The sequence below is a fragment of the Lupinus angustifolius genome, chromosome LG03, assembly GCF_001865875.1.
Source record: "Lupinus angustifolius cultivar Tanjil chromosome LG03, LupAngTanjil_v1.0, whole genome shotgun sequence".
NCBI lineage: Eukaryota > Viridiplantae > Streptophyta > Magnoliopsida > Fabales > Fabaceae > Lupinus > Lupinus angustifolius.
In genome coordinates, this window is record NC_032011.1 from 24,339,543 (window position 1) to 24,359,523 (window position 19,981).

Genomic DNA, 19,981 nt, shown 5'->3' on the forward strand with positions numbered 1-19,981 from the left:
TTGTTCGAATAATATATAATTGTTTTAATTTGAGTATGGCATGTTTTTGTGTTTTGCATGTGAAAAGAATCTCTATTAGAAGAGCGAAAAAAATGGTATTAGCAAGAGTATATTCTTACCCTATAGATAAGGAATTAATTCATTTCACAATACGTGATCGCTCACTAGAATCGAACCATTGATCATTTAATATTTTGCAATCTAGGGGCCACTTATTGATCAACACTTTATTAGTAAAACAAATAGAGATGTTATATTATGAACTTTTCCTACTCATAAAAATATATTTATTTAAAAAAACTTTGAACTATACAAAAAGCATGCAATTGAGACACATGAAAAAAAAGGGATGTAATCATGAATGATATGAGAGGGTAAGGGATAAGGGAGACGAGTGAACCCATAGTATGATTAAATGATAACAAATACAAAGAAGGGTGAGGGCACTAATGTTGTTAGGGAAGAAGGTGATCAACTTGTTTGAAAAAATTAGAAAAGATAAAAGACAAATATCTCACATTTCTCATTCAAGGAAACAACCAAACAAGGCATCTTCTTGTTTGGTTGATTGCTAATATATGAACCATAGATTAATCTTAAATTGGTTTTTAAAATTTTATATAGATACACTTTGTATTTGAAATGGAAAAGCTTGTAAAATTAAATGATCATTAAATTATTTATTTTTATAATAAATTTTAGGAATACTATGGTCCATTTCAAGAACTAATTTGTATATTGTCTGATAATTTTATATCCGATTTATGGTATCTACTTTTAATCTATGAAATGTCATAGAGTGAATATATACGGAAAATGTCCAAGTCAGTCTCAACAAAACATATAATAATATTTAGGTTTCGAAATTATGGAGTTATCCAAACATTTTGGATATGTTTGTATAGATGATTTGTAGGCGATGGTTACGTGTTTTGATTATCCTCGTTATAGGAAATTTCAACTCTAACGATCTTGAGAGTAAATATTGAGATTATATACGAGGAACACATTACCTAGATGTCTATATAAGTAAAATTTTGGACTATATTAATCTTGAAAGTGAATATACAAGAATTAAATAGTAATTGCCCCATATATCTTTTTGACCTGTCATGATAATTGTTTTATCATGGACAAATACATTCTTTAATATAAAAAATGTTCATTTCAGAGTTACTAAATTTTACAAACAACTTAAACATGTATGTACAAGTGAGATGTTATTAACGTATGTGTACTTTGAATGTTTAGTTACGTGAGAATTCTAACTCTAACATTCTCAAAAGTGAAAACTACGACAGTAGTTCATTTAACTATGAGAAATATTTTGCATGAGACGAAATTTCAACTATAACATTCTCAAATGTGAAAGTCAAGATGCTCACATTGTAAGTGTTCCAAATATTCTATTAAGCCTTTAGAATAATCAATTTATCACACTAGGGCATACACGAGATCTGATTTGTTCATTCGATATATTGTAATACTGATAGAATAACTACCCCAAATCAATTTCTTTGTTCTTAAAACTATATAAATAACAAAGGCAATTTATTTTAGATTATATAAATGTAATTTGATTTCCTTTTGAAAATCTAATATAATTTGTTTTTTATTCTTACATAGGAAATTCAAAAGAAAGAACAATACATGGGGTCAAAAAATGTAACAAGTGTCTAATGTTTTGTCTCGTAAATTAAACATTACTATCTATCCTTTTTACGTACGTTTTATTATTTCGGTCTTGTTTGTTGTTATTTTGGTTTTATGTATCTGATTTTGATATCTTCCATCACCACACCCAACCTCTTTCATTCATTTCCTTGTTGTTTCTTCTCTGTTCTCTCACCCTTTTCTTACTTCCTTTGTTTTCTCCTCACAAAAGGAAAAGAGAACAATTAATCAAATATAAACCATAATCAACATGATTGCTTCTGTTTTCATTCTCTAATCTCTATTTTATTCTCTGACTCACTCTTCTTGTTTTTCAATTAGATCGCCTTTTTTTCCTTTCATCTGTAAGTTTCTTCTACTTTACCTATGTTTCATTTTTTTCATTCACTTCTATTCTGAGACCACTTGGGGATTTCATTTGCCACGATTTAGAAATTTATGTACTTTCAATTTTCATTTATTTGTTTATTTTTTATGGATTATTGGAATGGTTGGTTGTTGAGTTATGCTGCTTTTTTTATTGCTTCTTGAATCCCTTTGATCTGAACCCAACTTAGTTTTGTTAATGTGGGAGGTGATCTTATTAAAAATTTGATTTTTTTTTGGGTTTCAGTTTTGATTATCCTTTTGTAAAAAAGGAGCTAACTTTAATGTTGAGCTATGTATTTTCGTCTAGTGGGTCAATCAATTGCCAATGCTGCATTAGTGGGATTTGTATGCTTTTTTTAGTTGATGAAAGGGGTTTGAATTGTGGTGATTGTGATTTGGGTAGTGCATACTTGTTCTATGTGCCAGCTGACCAGCTCATAAGCTTACGGCACAGGAAGAAGCATTTTTAACCCTATCTTTAGTTCCATATTGACTTTCATGTGTTAAAGGATGTTCGGTCGATAATTTTGTTGCATAATTTGGAAGCTGCCTTTTGCTCATATATGACATTGTAGTGAAGCATGTACAGATTGCATCTCAGGTGGAGGAGTACTTAGCTGTTTGTGTTAGTTGCATTCATCTCATCATCATGTTGAGCATGAGAACATCGAGATCAATATTCGATGTCACTTATAGTAATAAAGGATTTTTTATGACATTCATTTTCAATACCTAATTACTAATGAGCATTTTCTGGTTTTGTTGAGCAGGCTGCAATTCGGTATATGGCTTGCTGCTTTACGGAAGAATTCCTTTCATATATTTAACTTTACTCAGTAGGGAAAGTCAGGTTCCCTCAATGCAAGGACAGAGAGGTGCAGTTGGTTCCATGCCTGAAACCTTTGAATTTGATTGCGGATCTACATCAAGTAATCCTACTATGGATCAGCAGACTTGCTGGAATAATGTGCGGAGTAATGCTGAAAACCAAATACCTGAATACATGCTTTCTCCGAGTGATATTAACTCAGTTTATGTGAATTCTATAAATCATGAATGGCAAAATTTGAGTGGATGGAGCTTTGGTGAGCCAAGTTCCGGTAATACAGCGAATGAGATTAACAATAATGAACAGAATAGAGAACTTCAATGGTCGTCATCAATCAATGTTGGCGTATTATCTGGTCCAAGACTAGAAGAAAGATGCCTTGAACCAACCAATGCTCTTTTGCTGGATAACATCATTACAGGTCCCACACATATGCATAGCTCCAATTCTCATCCAATTTCCGAGAATCTCAACTTAAATTCAGGTATAGCAGACAGTGGCAGTGATAATAGTCAACAGCTGGATCACCATAACTTGCACAAGTCTAGCCGATCAGTAAATGAACATACCCCACCTAGTATTGGTTCCGGTTCTTTCCTAATTCCTACCGAAAATAACGGCTTCTTGGTAGAAGATACTGATGGCAGGCCAGGTTGTTCTCTAGACACTCGCCGTGTACCTTGTAAAAGAAAGGCCGTCGAAGGAAGTGATGGTCAATCTTCAGATAGTGGAAGTTCTAGCTACACACAGCATGGTGATGGTAGTGCTTGGCATCCTCTTCCCACCCAGGACAATGCTCGGAGCAGTTTAAGCAGAGCTATTTCAGCAGAACAACTAAACGCAAGACTTGGCCTAGGCATAGGGGATGAAGCCTCTGAAAGTATTCCTAATTCAAATGTTGCAGGAAACTCGGAGAGCTTGTACCGGAATTTTCGTTTGAGGATAAATCCTTCAAACCCACAAAGTTCCACTCCCCCCACTGCATTCTCAACTGGGAGTGTGATTAGGCATTCTGGTGCTTTTTCATTCTCTTCGACGCCACAAAGGTTTCATCCTGTTGATAATTCTTCGAACTTGAGATCAGCACCGCCAATTGATAATATGATTCCTACAAGCCAGCCACCTATAATCCATGTTCCCGCGTTGCCAAGAAATAGGCAATCATATAGATGGAGTGGTGGTTCTAGTTCAAGAAGCATCCAATCATTAAACTCAATTATATGTCCAGATAGGGATAATTTACCACAAGAGGGTGCAAGCTCAGGAAGTATGTCTAGAAATACTTTAGAACACCCAGTATTTGTACCTGCATCTAATTTAAGAAATTTGGTTCAAAATCCAGCAATTAGAGGTTCAAGTAGTGCAAACTTAAGTATTCCAGGAAATGTTGCTTCTTCTTCGCGAACTGCATTGAATGCAGCTACCAATCCATCATCTGCCTCAACCTGGGCTTCTCGTCCTAATCCTTCAGAGCATCCCCGAAGATTAGCGGAATATGTCCGCCGATCCTTGTTTCCGCCTGGTTCCGAGGCTACTGGAGGTCCTAGCAATAATCACTCTTCCTTGCAATCTGGTCCTTCTGCATCTGAATCGAGGGCTTTGTCATCGGGGGCACACCCAAGATCAGCTTTGTGGTTGGAGAGGCAAGGTGATAGTGACCTTGGAATACCCCATTCATTACGAACTTTGGCTGTTGCAAGTGAAGGAAGTAGTAGAATTGTATCTGAGGTATGTATGCATCTGTCTTGTCTCTTATTCCATAATCATTTTAGTTGGACAATGGAAGTTGATAGCTTAGAGAGTGAGCCTCTGCGGAACATTAAGGTTGCTTGCCTTGTGACCTGGAGGTCATGGGTTCAAATCCTGGAAACAACCTATTCGCTTGTGAGAGTAATGCCCCATTTGAGTTTACCTGGAAAGTTGCATTATCTCATTTCCTTTCATGAACAATTGTTCTCTTCAAAATGACCTTTTGTCTTCGGTGCAGCTCCGCAATGTTTTGGGTCTTATGCGCAGGGGTGGGAATCTGCGATTTGAGGTTAGTTATTCAAAACTAATGATGTATGTTAACAACGTACAGATGTTGAGTAAAGCTATTTTTGCCTTTCCTTTTCTGATTTATTAGTAGTGTCATAATGGTGTCAATCCTGAATCAGCTCTAATGCAAAGATATTATGATTACTTGTGGATGTTTAGCATCCTTAAAGGTTGTGTAAATAATGTTGATTTATTTGTAATTCTGTTTGGATGTACACTCAGAAAGGTATATTCTGTTCACCTGTCAAACAAACATATAGACCAGAGGGCAATACTTAATAAGAACCCGATGCCTTATTTTTTGAGGTAATTGTCCTGCATCATAGAGGTTAGAGTTATATGGCACTTTAAGTGTGTAAATCTATATCACTAATTGTAATTTGAAGTTTATCAAGAATTTGAAGACCTATTATCACTTAAATAATTCTTGGAGTCGGTAATGCCTTGAACATATGTCCTGTCATATTCATGTCTTCTAAATTTGTGTGGTAGAATCTAATCCAAGAGATTTTAATTTTTGGGTGTTCAACTAATGTTTGAGCTGATGTTAAGGTCACTTCTAAGCCCTGTGGATGACAAAGTGGGGAGTTAAATTTCCAGAAAAAACAATAAAGGGCGTAGCTTTTAGTTTACTTTTGTAAATGTGTTCGGGAGTGGACTAAACCTTGTTTCCTTGCATCCATTCCCAGATGTGAATAGCTTTGGGTGGACCTGAAAGTTCTAACTTTCTGTGGTTTTCAATTGGTCTTTAGAAACTGAAAGTTCTAACTTTCTGTGGTTTTCGACTTGAAATTTCTAACTTTCCTCAAGTTTAAAATGAAAAAATAGAATTTGAAGTTAGCCAAATATACTAATCTTTATTTATTCATAATCACATTTAGGTTGCCTGTTTACTATTTGACTTCATATGCTTGTTGATTTGATTAAGACTTTTGCTTTCAATTTGCTGCAGGATGTTATGATCCTTGACCAATCAGTACTTTCTGGGATGGCTGATATTCATGATAGGCATCGGGATATGCGACTTGATGTAGATAACATGTCTTATGAGGTAACAACTCATCATAATTTTGGGCAATATACTTGTTGGTATCATTTTATTCGACGGTTATATTTCAAGTATATGTTTCTTGTTTCATTTTAGAGTTTCTTATGATGTTACATTTATGACTACTAGGAGTTATTGGCTTTAGAAGAGCGCATTGGAAATGTGAGTACTGGATTGAGTGAGGAAACCATATTGAAACTTTTGAAGCACAAGAAGTATGTTGCTGAAACAGGATCTGAGATAGATGCAGAACCCTGTTGTGTTTGTCAGGTAAACCTCACTAGCTGAATTCTCTATGACCCTTACATGCATGTACACATGGGCCTTATGTCTTGAATCGTGTTCTTTGCAGGAAAATTATGTTGATGGAGATGATATTGGGACACTCAATTGCAGGCACGATTTCCATAGCAACTGTATTAAACAGTGGCTAATGCATAAGAATTTGTGCCCGGTTTGTAAGACAACGGGCTTGGCAACATGAGTTTTGACTCTCATGCAAATGTTATATGAAGAAAATGGCACTCAATTAGCCAAGAAATTCTGGTTAGTTGAGGCAGAATCCTCGTCTTTATGGAAGATTCACAGCTAACCAACTTAGTTCCTCATAGATTATGTCTATCAATTATGTTCTTCAAAAATCGAAATGAGCACCACGTTCGTCTCTAAGACTAACGTTACATTCCAAATGTGTCTTGTGGCATTTTGTATGCGTTCCATGTGGGCCTATGGTCGAACGTGGTGCACATTTGACTCTTTCAGTTGGTTGGCATAATCTTTGAGAAACTAAGTTGGTTGATTGCAAACCTTTTAAGGACCCGAATAACGTTTTACTCTACCTTTTATATATGTAGTTTAGTAAATTGTTCTTAAACTGTAGCTGGTTCTGACTAAGGCCTCCTCTCCCCTTCCCAGAATTTATTGTTATCATTTTGTTTATTTATCTAAGCCAATGATTACTTGGCTTACATCTATGAATTTTTCTACATGCTCATTGTCCTTAAGTTCATGCCCATACTAGCATATTTGTTCAAAAGTAAAAATCATGGGTATATTGGATTTACTATTTGCTTGGTTTAGTGTGATTTTTCAACTTAAACCAAATAAATTCAGTAATATGATCCAATTCATTCCTAGTTCAATGCTGAGTTTTTTAAAAAAAAATAATTCTTCTCTAAACGAATGAGATGGGAAAGATTACTGCTGCATCAGCAAAATGAGTGTATTGACAAATTATGGGGCAACGTTATTATGAGAATCATTATAAACAAAGATACATTTGTTTAATTTATGAACAAATCCAATGTAAAGTCTGAATCTAGAGAATTTCTTCAGGGAAGTTATTAAGTCATTATTACAGACTACAACTTTTAAGCAACTAGAGCACAAGATTGGACTTCCTTACTCTTTTTTCATTAGCCATAGTTTAGTCTGACTGGGTTTTCCATGGAAGGTTTTTAGCTAGCTATACTTTTCTAAGTGTATATTGAAAGATTGATCTACTCTTTTTCTTTCCTTGTTTTTGGCCCCTATGACTTTTTCTAGTAATGAACATCCAAGGAGGAGTATTATGTATTTGAAGAGTTTTTGGTAGATCTACAACTACCCCTTGTCACTCTATATTCAACCATGACTTATATCTAATAGTATAAAAATTGAGTGGCATATTGAAACATAAAATATATGGTATTAGGTTTAATCGGTTAAAGTATTAAACTGTTCGATCGGATCAAATGATGTTATATATAAGAGTAAATTATACTGATATCCCCTGAGTTTTAGTGAAATTACACAAACCACCCCAACTTTTCTAAACTTACACAAACCTCCCCTAGTTTTGTACTTTCATTACACTGACCACCCTGTATAAGAAATAAGTGTAATATTTTAAACAAAAAATGTGATAAATACAATTAAGTTAAACAAAACATGATATATTGTGTAGACAAGTCTAAATAATATACAAATCAATGTATCTTTTTATTTTTATGTTACAAAATGCACCAACAATTATAAAGAAATATTGTTTAAATCACTCTTATAATGTAGCATAACGAACCAAAAATAATAAAGATATATTGATTTGTATATTATTTAGACTTGTCTACGCAATATATCATGTTTTGTTTAACTTAATTGCATTTATCACATTTTTTGTTTAAAAAATTACATTTATTTCTTATACAGGGATGATTAGTGCAATGAAAGTATAAAATTAGGGGAGGTTTGTGTAAGTGTAGAAAAGTGAGAGGTGGTTTGTGTAATTTCACTAAAACTCAGGGAATGTCAGTGTAATTTACTCTATATATAAATGCAAAACTGTATATAACTAGTAATCATGTATAATTTTTTTTATAATATGTATAATTATATTAAAGTAAATAAAAGAAAATATTAGTGTGGTGTTTCTCTTTTTTAAATGAATTATCAAATTCATTTCACAGGTTATTTAACACGGTCAGACTGTAATTTTTTTGGTTAAAAGTAATCAAATCTCTCATTTAGTTAAGATTATAAAACAAAATTATTTTCAAGTTCGACCAACAATCGGACCGATCGGATAATCTTATTACCACCATTGCATTTATTTTTAATCATCTCTTATGTTGCACTTGATTTTATGTGCATCTCACTTTCTACTCGATATATCATGGAAATTAAAAAATAAAATCCTCCTTACTCTACTTTCTTTTCTATATTGCATCCCTTTATTTTCTTAAATTTCAAAATTGTTAGCAACTTAAACCGGGAGGGGTCAAATTGAAATAAAAAAGAAATGCCCTCAAAAAAGGAAATTTGTGCATCGGTGCCCCTATTTGTTTCGTGTTTGCGTTGCGTTGCGTTGATCCATTTCAAATGGCTCTTCCCGAACACCACTTCCAACGACACCATCAACCACAACCATCAAATTCTTTGAGGTAATCAATTATAATCCCAATTCTATTCCTATTTTATTTACTCATTCCAATTTCTAAAACCTTTAACCTAAAAGTTCAATTTTTCTTCTGCAGACATATACATTCAATTGATTTTGACGATCAGATGCCGCAGCCTCTCTCATATTTCAACCCCAATGATTTCCACCATCATCCTTGTATGTTCAATCCTTCAATTTCTTTGTTTTCTGTGTTTTGTTTTAGTTACTTTTCTTTACTTCTCAAAATTGGAAGCTAATTGCCCCAACTAGGTTTCATGCCAATCTTGCATTCAAATTTTAAAAAAATGTTCTTTTTTTTAATAATAATTTTGGGGTTCCTTTTAAACTGCAATTGATTGTTTCTAAGTTGAGTTTATATTGTGTATGGTGTTTTTGTAGTTCATGTTGTTGGGCTTGCTCCATCTGATGGCAGTGATGGTGGTGCTGATTTGAAATGGAATTATGGTGTGGAGCCTGAGAGAAAAAGACTGATAGAACAGGATTTTCTGGAGAACAATTCTCAGATATCTTGTGTTGATTTTATGCAACCTCAATCTGTATCCACTGGATTGGGTTTGTCACTCGACAATACCCGCAAGTCTTCTGCTGGAGACTCGGCTTTGTTGTCGCTTCTTGGCAGCAGTATTGATCGTGAGTTACTGCAGCAGGATGCGGAGATTGATAGATTTCTCAGAGTCCAGGTTAGTTCAACTTTTCATGTCTAGTTAGAGTGAAGCAGCTCTATTGATAGCAGCTATTTTGATTATTTTGCTATGTATAAACATATGCTTGCTAAATTTATTTATTATCGAGTTAGTGTTCTGTGATTATCAAATTACTCAAGTATGTACAAAGTGCATTGAGATGGACAAAAATGAATAGAAGAAAGGGAGTAAAAAAGAAGGATATTTTATATACCCTTGTAACCTTGTTTAATGTAAAGGAACATATTCTTAGTGAAGAACTGAGAATGAAACTAATTTATATGATTTTTAAAAATTGTGTGTCTACTTTGCTAGGGTTCTTAGCTCTTACTGATATTGTTTGAACTTTCAGTTCTCTGCATCAATGTTCTCACCAAATAGATATTAAAGTGATATGTAATGTGATATGGAACCTTATTAGAATACTTTTTTTCTCTCAATTCTCATTACATAGCTGAACTACCATCACACAAAAAGAGAGAAGAAAGAATGCATTCATTCTTTGATTTTGACACCTCAAATAAGATCTTTTATGATATTTTCTCTGTTTCGCTCTTCAATTTTTATTAACTTTCATTTTCATCCTGATTTGCGTCATTGTTATTGAGAGTCATAGGTGAATGGTTTGTCATCAGAGCTTCTTTCCAAAATGGAGTTTGTTTCTGTTTATTATTGACAGGTGGTTCAAGGCTTGCATATTTGGCATTTCAAATAACCTATTTAACTAGTTAGCTTAGACGACTTAAAGGATGAGATCAAGCCATTTTATTAGCTTCTGACTGACCCTTTTCTTACTATAGGTCATGGTTAGGAAACAGACCATTTTTGTTCATCCTGTTCCAAACTTTCTGGTAGTGTCTTTTGGTTGAATGGACAGTGAGTGTTCTAATGATGTTTTATAAAATGTAGAATGACTACTAAGGTTAATTCCTGTTGGAAATTTGTGTAGCTTGCATGTGAGGATTCAGAATATTATTTTACTTGGAATTCTGGAAAGTTATCTGCCTTTTCATTGTTTCTTGCTGTTATTGGACTAGTAATGATTAGATAAAGCTTCATTGGCATCCCTTTTTTCTGCGCCATGGCTCTGTCAATAAAGTGCTTTTCTTGTTAGCAATGAAGATCTTGAGAAAAATTACTATGTCTAATCTGAAGATTTTGAGTATAATAAACGTTCCCTTTCTGATAGGGTGAACAATTGAGGAAAACAATTATGGAGAAGGTTCAGACAACACAACTTCAGAGCATTTCAATCATTGAAGACAGAGTCCTTCAAAAACTTCGTGAGAAAGAAGCTGAGGTTGAAGGCATCAATAGGAGGAACACTGAACTTGAGGAGCGAGTTGAGCAGTTGGCTCTTGAAGCAGATGCATGGCAACAGCGAGCCAGATACAATGAGAATATGATTGCTACTCTGAAGTTTAACCTTCAACAAGTATATGCCCAAAGCAGAGACATTAAAGAAGGGTGTGGTGACAGTGAGGTTGATGATACAGCTTCATGCATCAATGGCCGAACCATTGATTTTCATTTGCTCACGAAAGGAAACAACGATATGAAGGAGACGATGAAATGTAAGGCATGCAGAGTCAATGAAGTGACCATGCTTTTATTACCATGCAAGCATCTCTGCCTCTGTAAAGATTGTGAAAGTAAGCTTAGTTTTTGTCCTCTATGTCAATCCTCTAAATTTATTGGCATGGAGGTCTATATGTAACCCAGTAACAGGATATCTTACATGTGAAACCTCTAATTTTACATTAAAATTATGTTTGACCTATTGTTGCTGATTATTGTTTTATTCAGCTCATAGTTAATAGTAGTTAATTAGTTATCAGGTTTTGCTCCATTGACTGTATAATGAGTTTGTTGTTTGTACTGTGTACTGGGATTCATTTTAAGGAAAGTCTTATATAATAGTTATAACAATAATAATGTACAAATGGCATCCATATTATGAACCTTTTTCATACAGGGGGAAGAGTTGTTTCTCTACCTTTTGAGATTGCACTAAGCATGAAAAAGAAAGGGGCTTGTTAATAATTTATACTATATTGCTGCTACTTCAGTTAAGTGAAGGACCCTATTCATTCTGAGAGGTGAAGAAAAGAAGAAAAATCAAAATCCCAATCCTATATATAAAAAATTAAAAAGCTTACTCATCAACAGTGCAAACCCTACGATAATTTACAGCAGGCCACTAGCAATGAGATATAAAACTTCAAAAAGATAAATTTATCTGAATAATATTGCTTATGGAAAATAATATAATATTATGTATTAGTAATATGTGAAAGTATGTACCCAAAAAAAGTAATATGTGAAAGTTCAAATAAACTATGAAGACACCACCTTATTCTCCATACAATCAATTTTCTATCTTTTAAAAAAATTCGCAAGTTACAGAATATTATAAATACTTAATTAGTTTGTATCAATACATATGTACTTCTTGGTCTTTACTTTATGAATAGCAACTTATGTAAATTAGAGTGGATAAAATAGAACAGCACCTAAAAGAAAATTAGTCCCTAATCTACATCTCAAAGTTAAAGGAGCTCGACATTACATGACAAATGTAAAGTATGCATGTGATAGTTAAAATTTTCTTTATTTATGATAAGATATGTTATTTTCTCTTGGTCTGAAATCCTGGCTCTGCCCATGACAATAACTAAATGTGTTTGAATCAGTGAAACCAGCAATTGTAATAGCATGTGAGTCAAAGGCCTTAGCAGTTAGCAGCACAGATGCTTAGGCCAATCCTTAATAACTAGAAAGTGAAGATCTTAAATGGGTAAAAATGCAGCAAATGTTATGAAGTTGCTCATATCACTATGCTAGGAAACTTTACATCTCCATGGTGCTGAATATTTCATGGCAAATGTTACAATGGAGTAGATTACATGACACAGTATATGACATTAGTGAGAAAGAAAGTGACATATAATCAATGTTAGCATTAGCAAAGATGTTAACAGAAAATATAGCAGCAATTTATAGACAACAAGGAATGAAAAAGATTTCCTCAGCAAACTGAAGCAAGTGTATCATGATAGGTATACAGGTATTTGGTTCTCATTTCTTTGGCACCATTTCTGTATCTTAGAACCTCCCAAGTTTCTATTAACCCTGTGAGCGTTTTCCTTCAGCCAAGCTTACACGCATTGCCCGTCCTTCTAGTTCCTGAAGTGTGTAAAGAAGAGTTAACAAAATCATAATTTCCTAATTACACAGGAGCAATGTAGCAACACATTCTTTTGTACTCTCTTTCCTATTTAGTGAGTTTCAAGTTAACTCCCACCCAGAATAAAGAACACATTGAATAGAGAATAGAGCGTATAAACGATGCACATCGAGTATAAGAGCGAAAAGATGATGAGTTAAATACCACATTATCCAAGGATGCAAGGGCAGATTCCATTTCTGCTCTTGTTGAATAGCAAACGAAGCCGTAACCTCGCGACCTTCCAGTTTCGCCATCATATAAAACCCTAGCCCCAACCACATTTCCATATTCTTGGAAGGCTTGTATCAGACTCTCAGAAGTTGCTGACCATGACAAGTTCCCAACAAAAAGCTTGTGTTCAGTTTCAGGGTACAACGGTAGTTTTGGTTTCGGTTTGTCGGAGAAGTTCACCCGCAATGTTCGGCCCATGAACTCCTGAGAAATTCATTTACAAACTTTAGCATGCAAAATCATTTGAGCAGCACACAATAATGATCATATGATGAGAACAACTACTGGACAAGGGAAAGAAGATAGTGGTTCTTACCTTTCCATCAAGATTTTCAATTACTGTATTACAGTCTTCAATACAAGTCATTGTCACAAATGCAAAGCCTCTGCTTTTTCCAGTGCCCCTGTCGTAAAGAACCTAAAGATATATGTACATAATTAAAGTTACCAAATTAGGGAATGCATCAACGGTATAATTGTAAAATGCAATTTGGATTACATCAAAGTTTGAGGGATTTAATAATTTATAGCTGACAAAGAATTGCCTTGTCAAGTGGCAATTTGGAGAAATTTTATCCTTTTGATATGTTTAAACCATTCTAGAGACAACGAGGTTGGTGAAGTGGGATTTACTTTCCAACATGCCCCAAACATAAAAGCTTGTCCGACCAGGCGAATGTTTACATTTGAGCCATGACTAAAAGATATCTTCTTGCCCACTCGGAAAAAAGTTGGGTTCCAACCCTAATACTATATTAATGTTTTATCTCAAAACAATTTGGTAATGAGGGGAATAGCCCAACAAGTATTTAATTCATTGCTGAGACAATGAAGTAGGCGATGTGAGACTTATTTACCAATGCTTATCAACTAATTTGTAATACCCATATGAAAATCCCTCCATGAGTTGCATATTATTGTGCTAGTACACTATTCATTTGTATTCCCACTCAAAATCATTACATAATCATGCATATGTGCAGCCATGAGTTCAAGGTAGTAGAACTTCTGCAAAGAAAGCTTACTAGAAAAAAAGACAAACCGAGCTCTTTTCCCCATACACAAAACTCATACCCAAAAGCTTGTTTAATGCAGCTCTTTGCACTTGGACCAATAGATGTTGGTGCATTATTGCAGTATTTTAAATCAAATGAGCTTACCATACAATTTCTAGTTCTAATGGACCCAAGCTACTTAATTGATGCATATAGATCATGTTGGCAGTATATATAGTTTAAACTTTGATGCATCTCAATTTAAAGATTTTTATGTCATCAACCAATCATAACTTTGAGATAGTAAAATTTTATAATGATACCATAATACATAATTATATAACAGTAAACAAAAAAAGTTATGCATTGGATTTTTTTTGGGTATTATCAAGGGTATCTCCTCATATATAGGTAAGAAACTAATCTTTCTAGGGGCACGACTACTTTCCTAACAAGTGTTGCTGCTAGGAATCAAACTCTTAACTTTTTTGGTCATACGAGAATTTAGCGTGATCTTACCCCACTATACTAAATATATATATGTGTGTGTGAGCTACATAAATACCTCAATTAGTTCTGCGCTGCCATAGTCCTGAATTAACCCTGCAAGTTGTGCACTATCCACACTATAAGGCAAATTCCCAAAATATAGTTTAGTGCTTATAGAGTTTTCAGTGTCTTCTTCTGCTACCACTGCTTCCTCTCCCATTTCATTCTCCTCCACCTTCTCTTCAGCATCCACAACCAGTTCTTGTTCTGCAACAGCAGCAGAAATTCTAGGCAACCACAGCTTCTGTGACATGGTACCAATGGACAAAGGTTCTACTATGTAAGATAGTGACAAAGATGGTAACATGGTTCGGTTTGTGGATGTTGTTAGTAGAGGAGGGTCTATGGAGAAGTTCTTAGAACGGAGGCATTTGAGAGTGGTGATGGATGAAGAAAAGAAGGAAGATGCTATGGATGCAGCCATGGTGGTGGTGGTGGTGGTGGTGGTGGTGAAGTGGTGGTGAAGTGGTGGTTGGTGGTTGGTGGTTTAAGAGTACAAGTGTTGGTGATGGTGTTACTTAGTTAGATGTGGTGAGATTGTGTATGGTGCTTAAGCTGATGTGGCTAGATTGTGTCCACTTCAATGTGATATAGGAGAGATATCAATGAGTGAGTATTGGTGGAAAAAGTTGCTCATTGGACTAGCATGGATGAGTTCAACTCCTCTCCAGTACTGGAGAAACCAGTACTGAAATATGAGGTTGAAAATTTTTTAAAGAGTTTTTATTTATTTTTAATAAAAAATAACATGTAATCGTAGTCGTTAAAAAAAAAAATTGGCCACATGTCATCATCCTATCCAGCACTGGACTCTCCAGTACTGGAGAGGATCCATTTCCAGCATAGATAGGTTGTTTCCGATAGTGTCCCGTTCTCAGTTTTTAGTCGATCTGAAATGTTAATTTTTGTTTAAAAAAATATATTTAGTGATGATATATGATTGATCCAAAATAAATAATGAGACATTATTAAAGATATGAGATTCTTATCCCACTTATTCAAATTATTTTCATAGTCTTGTTTAAAAATATAGTTATTAGTTGGTTTAAGGTCTTATTAACACTTTTAAATAACCTTATAGATCATACTAAATTTTTAAATGAGTAAGATTTAGATTTTAATTTTATGCAAACAGCCAATATTCAAGCTAATTTATGTTGCATAGGTCGCGGATTAATCTAACTTGAGTTGTTTTCACTCGCATGAAATAAGATGAGTTGATTATGTCTTATAGGTTTGAGATGATTAAATTATTCAAATATTTACGAAGTGTATTTTGAGGCATAAAATGGGTAAAAAAGAAGGATAGTTTTGTTTATTGTAAGGAACAAATTTTTGTTGAAGTAACTGAGAACTAAACTAATTTATATAACTTATTTTAAAAATTATCTTTGTCTAGCTACATTGCAAGGCCTCTTATTGATATTGTTTCAATTTGTAGTTTTCCATATAGGCAATAATATGTTAGAAATAAGTGGTGTGTAATGTGAAATGTAACCTTAATCGGAAGCTATTTCTCAATCCTCTTTTTATTTTACAATCTTTCAATCCTCCAAATTTATTAATACAGGAACATGATATCTTACATGTGAAATCTGTAATTTACATTAAAATTAAAACCATGTTTGACTTTTGTGGCAGATTATGGTTTTGTTAAAGTCATAATTAACAAAAGTAGTCTTATATTCTTCGGCTCAGTTTCAACTATATATTCCAAATTCATCTTTCATAATGTCAGGCACAATTTATGAACTGCTTAAAATTTCACAAATTCTTCTAATAATTTGTGAAGGATCCATTTCCAACATGAAATATAACGAAAAAAAAGTTCATCAAGCCCTACAGACACAATATTTTATTCAGCACACCAGAACATATCACCACTCTAATTATTTAGCCCATAAATGCAAACTACAACAGCTAAATTTCTTTCAATCAGTGAACCCAGCTATAGTAGCATGGGGCTCAAGGGCCTTAGATTCTGGGCTGGGCTCAGCAGATACTGTGGGCTCAACAGGCTTGCCAAGAAGTTCTTGAGGCAAATCCCTTGAGGTAGAAAGTGGATAAGATCTTGAAGGGGTTTGGTTGTAAACAACAATTTGATTCAGCCTATTCTATTCTAGTCTTTTACTCCCTCAAACATAAGATAAAAATATCATATCATATTATTTTTATTTCGTTTTCTCATATACTTCTCTTTCTCTAGTACTGCAGAGAGAGGTTGTTAAAGCGTAGAGTCAACCTTAGAGCTAGAGTGTCATATATGATTGTAGAAGCGGTAGATTCTAACACAAAATGTAGCTTCACTTAAAAAACAGAGGGAAAAGATAGAAAATAGGGAGTTGGAGGAGTAGTAACATTTTTTGGAAGAAACATAAAGATTTTGGATGAAAGAGCACAACCCTATTGTTGATGTTGTTGTACGATTTGAGCAAAAGATATGAAAGAAGAAATAGTGTAACATGACTTTTATAGAAATGGGTAAATGAATTTTTGATAAAATAAAAAGTTACCCCATGTGGTAGCGGTTGCATAGAAAGAGGTGAAGAGTTTCTGAATTTAGGTGATTGAAGATGTAAGAGTTGAGTTTTTTTTTTGTTTTTTTAAAAACAGATTGGGCTTAAAATTAGATCAAAATAAGATTAAAAATGGGTTGGGCCAAAACCCGGGTCAAAATAAACCCGCAATTGCAGAAGTGAAGTTGAAATGAATGTCGTCTTCCTCAACTAAAAAACCGCAGCGATTTTATGATTGGACGCTCCAACATGTCGCTCTATCACGCGTTCCACTGATTCGCTTTCTATCCATTTCAACACGACTTCTACCATGAAAAGCGTTGAATCGTGTGATTCAACACTTTGGAGCATGTTTTTGATAACCTTGTTCGAGATGAGTATCCTGATCTCAAAGAAATCAGTCACAATAAAATGTGTATTCACCTAATCTAAGTATGGTCTGTGCACAGATATGTGACCATATAATCTCCAAAATAAAAGCTATAAATGACTTTATATCTATACTACATAAAATAAAACATATCCTTCAGTACAAATACGTTTTACTTGTACATACATACTGTATATTCAGTAGTTACTTAAGATATTTAGGAGCATTGGAATTTCCCTACAAACTCTGTTAGGTCATAAAGCTGTTTTTATACTTTCTTTTTTCTTTTTTCTTCTTTCACTTTGTGGGGTATATGACCAGCCTTCTTATCTAGGCATGCTTCCTTCCACTTTGTATCACTGCTTCCTTTTTATTTTTCATACATAAGGCTTAGTTCATTTACTTTGGGCACTCCAATATATATATATATATATATATATATATGCTCTTTTGCAGTCAAAGTTATTCATTCTTTAAGCTGAACAATGTAGCTAGTTATGCCCACAGCTTCTGCTTTTGATGGATATTGCGCTCTGGTGCAAAGCTTCCACCCCACGTAAATGGAAAATTTGTTCTTTTTCCAGCTATATTTTAAAGCCTAATGTTCTTTATTTTAGTGTTGGCCTTTGGGAGGTGAGTGGCTTTATGATACCACCCTAAACCCATATCATAACTTTCAATACTCTTTTATAGAATAGATGTGACATTTATCAAATTGTCTCTTACATTGTTAATCATATATATTTTATGAATATGAGTATCACTTGTTCTCATAATTTTTTAATCTTTTATTAATAAAGTTCATTACTGATAAAAAAATGGTACCAGGAGTATACATACATGCATGTTCTTATCCTTTATTTTTCGTCTTATACGGTCTTTTATTTGAGAACGACCACCAATTCAAATGTCATGAACAATTTTTGTTTGTTTAAGGAAGTTGCACCTACGAAATAATTAACAACAAGGGAAGATAACTTTTTGAGAAAATAAAATTTCATGCATATGAAGATGTTTGGTATCTACGTATATTGGTAATCTTGTATTCAAAAAATGGATTACGTAAGTTTATTAACATTTTTTGACGTTGAAACTTGTAACACTAAAATCAATATACCATGCAGATCTAGCTATATTCTCCACCATAGTCCATTGAAACTAGGGCGTACGCTTTGTCTTACATGATTGTACTCATGCTCTTTTAGTTATATCTACCAAAATTTGGTGCGTATCCTTTACTTTTTGAGTGGGACGTGAAAACAGCTTCACTCATGTTCTGTAAATAAAGCCAACAACTAAAGAAGGCCCGGGCCATAATAGGACGTTCATTCCACTTTTGACAACAGTGGTGCGGTCCTAGCTATTACATGATGAATTCAAGTAGTAGTTATCATTTATTCAAAAATTGATATTTTTTATAGGCAAACTTAAAAATTGACCATAAGTCCGTGTTTTTGTGTAGTAAACTAGTTTTGTTCTCTCCCAGCACACAGATACGTCGAATACTTTTACATACCAGACATATCAGTGTCGGACATGTATATGACACGGGTACATTTAAATTCGTAAATGATAGTATTCGTAGAGTATAAAAAAAATAAAAATGAAAATGCGTATCTGATACATTTAAAAAAAGAGAGGAGAATATATATATATATATATATATATATATATATATAACCCAGCTATAGTAGCATGGGGCTCAAGGGCCTTAGATTCTGGGCTGGGCTCAGCAGATACTGTGGGCTCAACAGGCTTGCCAAGAAGTTCTTGAGGCAAATCCCTTGAGGTAGAAAGTGGATAAGATCTTGAAGGGGTTTGGTTGTAAACAACAATTTGATTCAGCCTATTCTATTCTAGTCTTTTACTCCCTCAAACATAAGATAAAAATATCATATCATATTATTTTTATTTCGTTTTCTCATATACTTCTCTTTCTCTAGTACTGCAGAGAGAGGTTGTTAAAGCGTAGAGTCAACCTTAGAGCTAGAGTGTCATATATGATTGTAGAAGCGGTAGATTCTAACACAAAATGTAGCTTCACTTAAAAAACAGAGGGAAAAGATAGAAAATAGGGAGTTGGAGGAGTAGTAACATTTTTTGGAAGAAACATAAAGATTTTGGATGAAAGAGCACAACCCTATTGTTGATGTTGTTGTACGATTTGAGCAAAAGATATGAAAGAAGAAATAGTGTAACATGACTTTTATAGAAATGGGTAAATGAATTTTTGATAAAATAAAAAGTTACCCCATGTGGTAGCGGTTGCATAGAAAGAGGTGAAGAGTTTCTGAATTTAGGTGATTGAAGATGTAAGAGTTGAGTTTTTTTTTTGTTTTTTTAAAAACAGATTGGGCTTAAAATTAGATCAAAATAAGATTAAAAATGGGTTGGGCCAAAACCCGGGTCAAAATAAACCCGCAATTGCAGAAGTGAAGTTGAAATGAATGTCGTCTTCCTCAACTAAAAAACCGCAGCGATTTTATGATTGGACGCTCCAACATGTCGCTCTA

The 19,981-nt window shown here is 34.0% G+C and overlaps 3 protein-coding genes across 4 annotated transcripts; 2 read left to right on the plus strand and 1 right to left on the minus strand.

Annotated features, from left to right (window-relative positions):
* LOC109343900 (probable E3 ubiquitin-protein ligase RHG1A) lies at positions 1,753 to 6,959 on the plus strand. 2 transcript variants are annotated; one of them, XM_019582416.1, is made up of 6 exons: positions 1,753 to 2,018; positions 2,814 to 4,600; positions 4,860 to 4,910; positions 5,862 to 5,960; positions 6,087 to 6,227; positions 6,310 to 6,441. In XM_019582416.1, the coding sequence occupies exons 2-6, from the start codon at positions 2,903 to 2,905 to the stop codon at positions 6,439 to 6,441; spliced, it is 2,121 nt and encodes a 706-aa protein (XP_019437961.1). In that variant the 5' UTR covers positions 1,753 to 2,018; positions 2,814 to 2,902. The 2 variants fall into 2 exon arrangements, with proteins under 2 accessions (XP_019437961.1, XP_019437962.1); XM_019582417.1 differs by lacking the exon at positions 1,753 to 2,018 and having other exon boundaries at positions 2,903 to 4,600; positions 6,310 to 6,959.
* Positions 8,744 to 11,400, plus strand: LOC109343901 (probable BOI-related E3 ubiquitin-protein ligase 2). Its single transcript, XM_019582418.1, has 4 exons — positions 8,744 to 8,875; positions 8,969 to 9,051; positions 9,274 to 9,575; positions 10,768 to 11,400. Exons 1-4 carry the CDS (start codon positions 8,814 to 8,816, stop codon positions 11,293 to 11,295), a joined length of 975 nt encoding a protein of 324 aa, XP_019437963.1. The 5' UTR covers positions 8,744 to 8,813; the 3' UTR covers positions 11,296 to 11,400.
* Positions 12,417 to 15,006, minus strand: LOC109343902 (28 kDa ribonucleoprotein, chloroplastic-like). Its single transcript, XM_019582419.1, has 4 exons — positions 14,599 to 15,006; positions 13,355 to 13,456; positions 12,970 to 13,242; positions 12,417 to 12,764 (listed from the first exon to the last, which is right to left on the minus strand). Exons 1-4 carry the CDS (start codon positions 15,004 to 15,006, stop codon positions 12,705 to 12,707), a joined length of 843 nt encoding a protein of 280 aa, XP_019437964.1. The 3' UTR covers positions 12,417 to 12,704.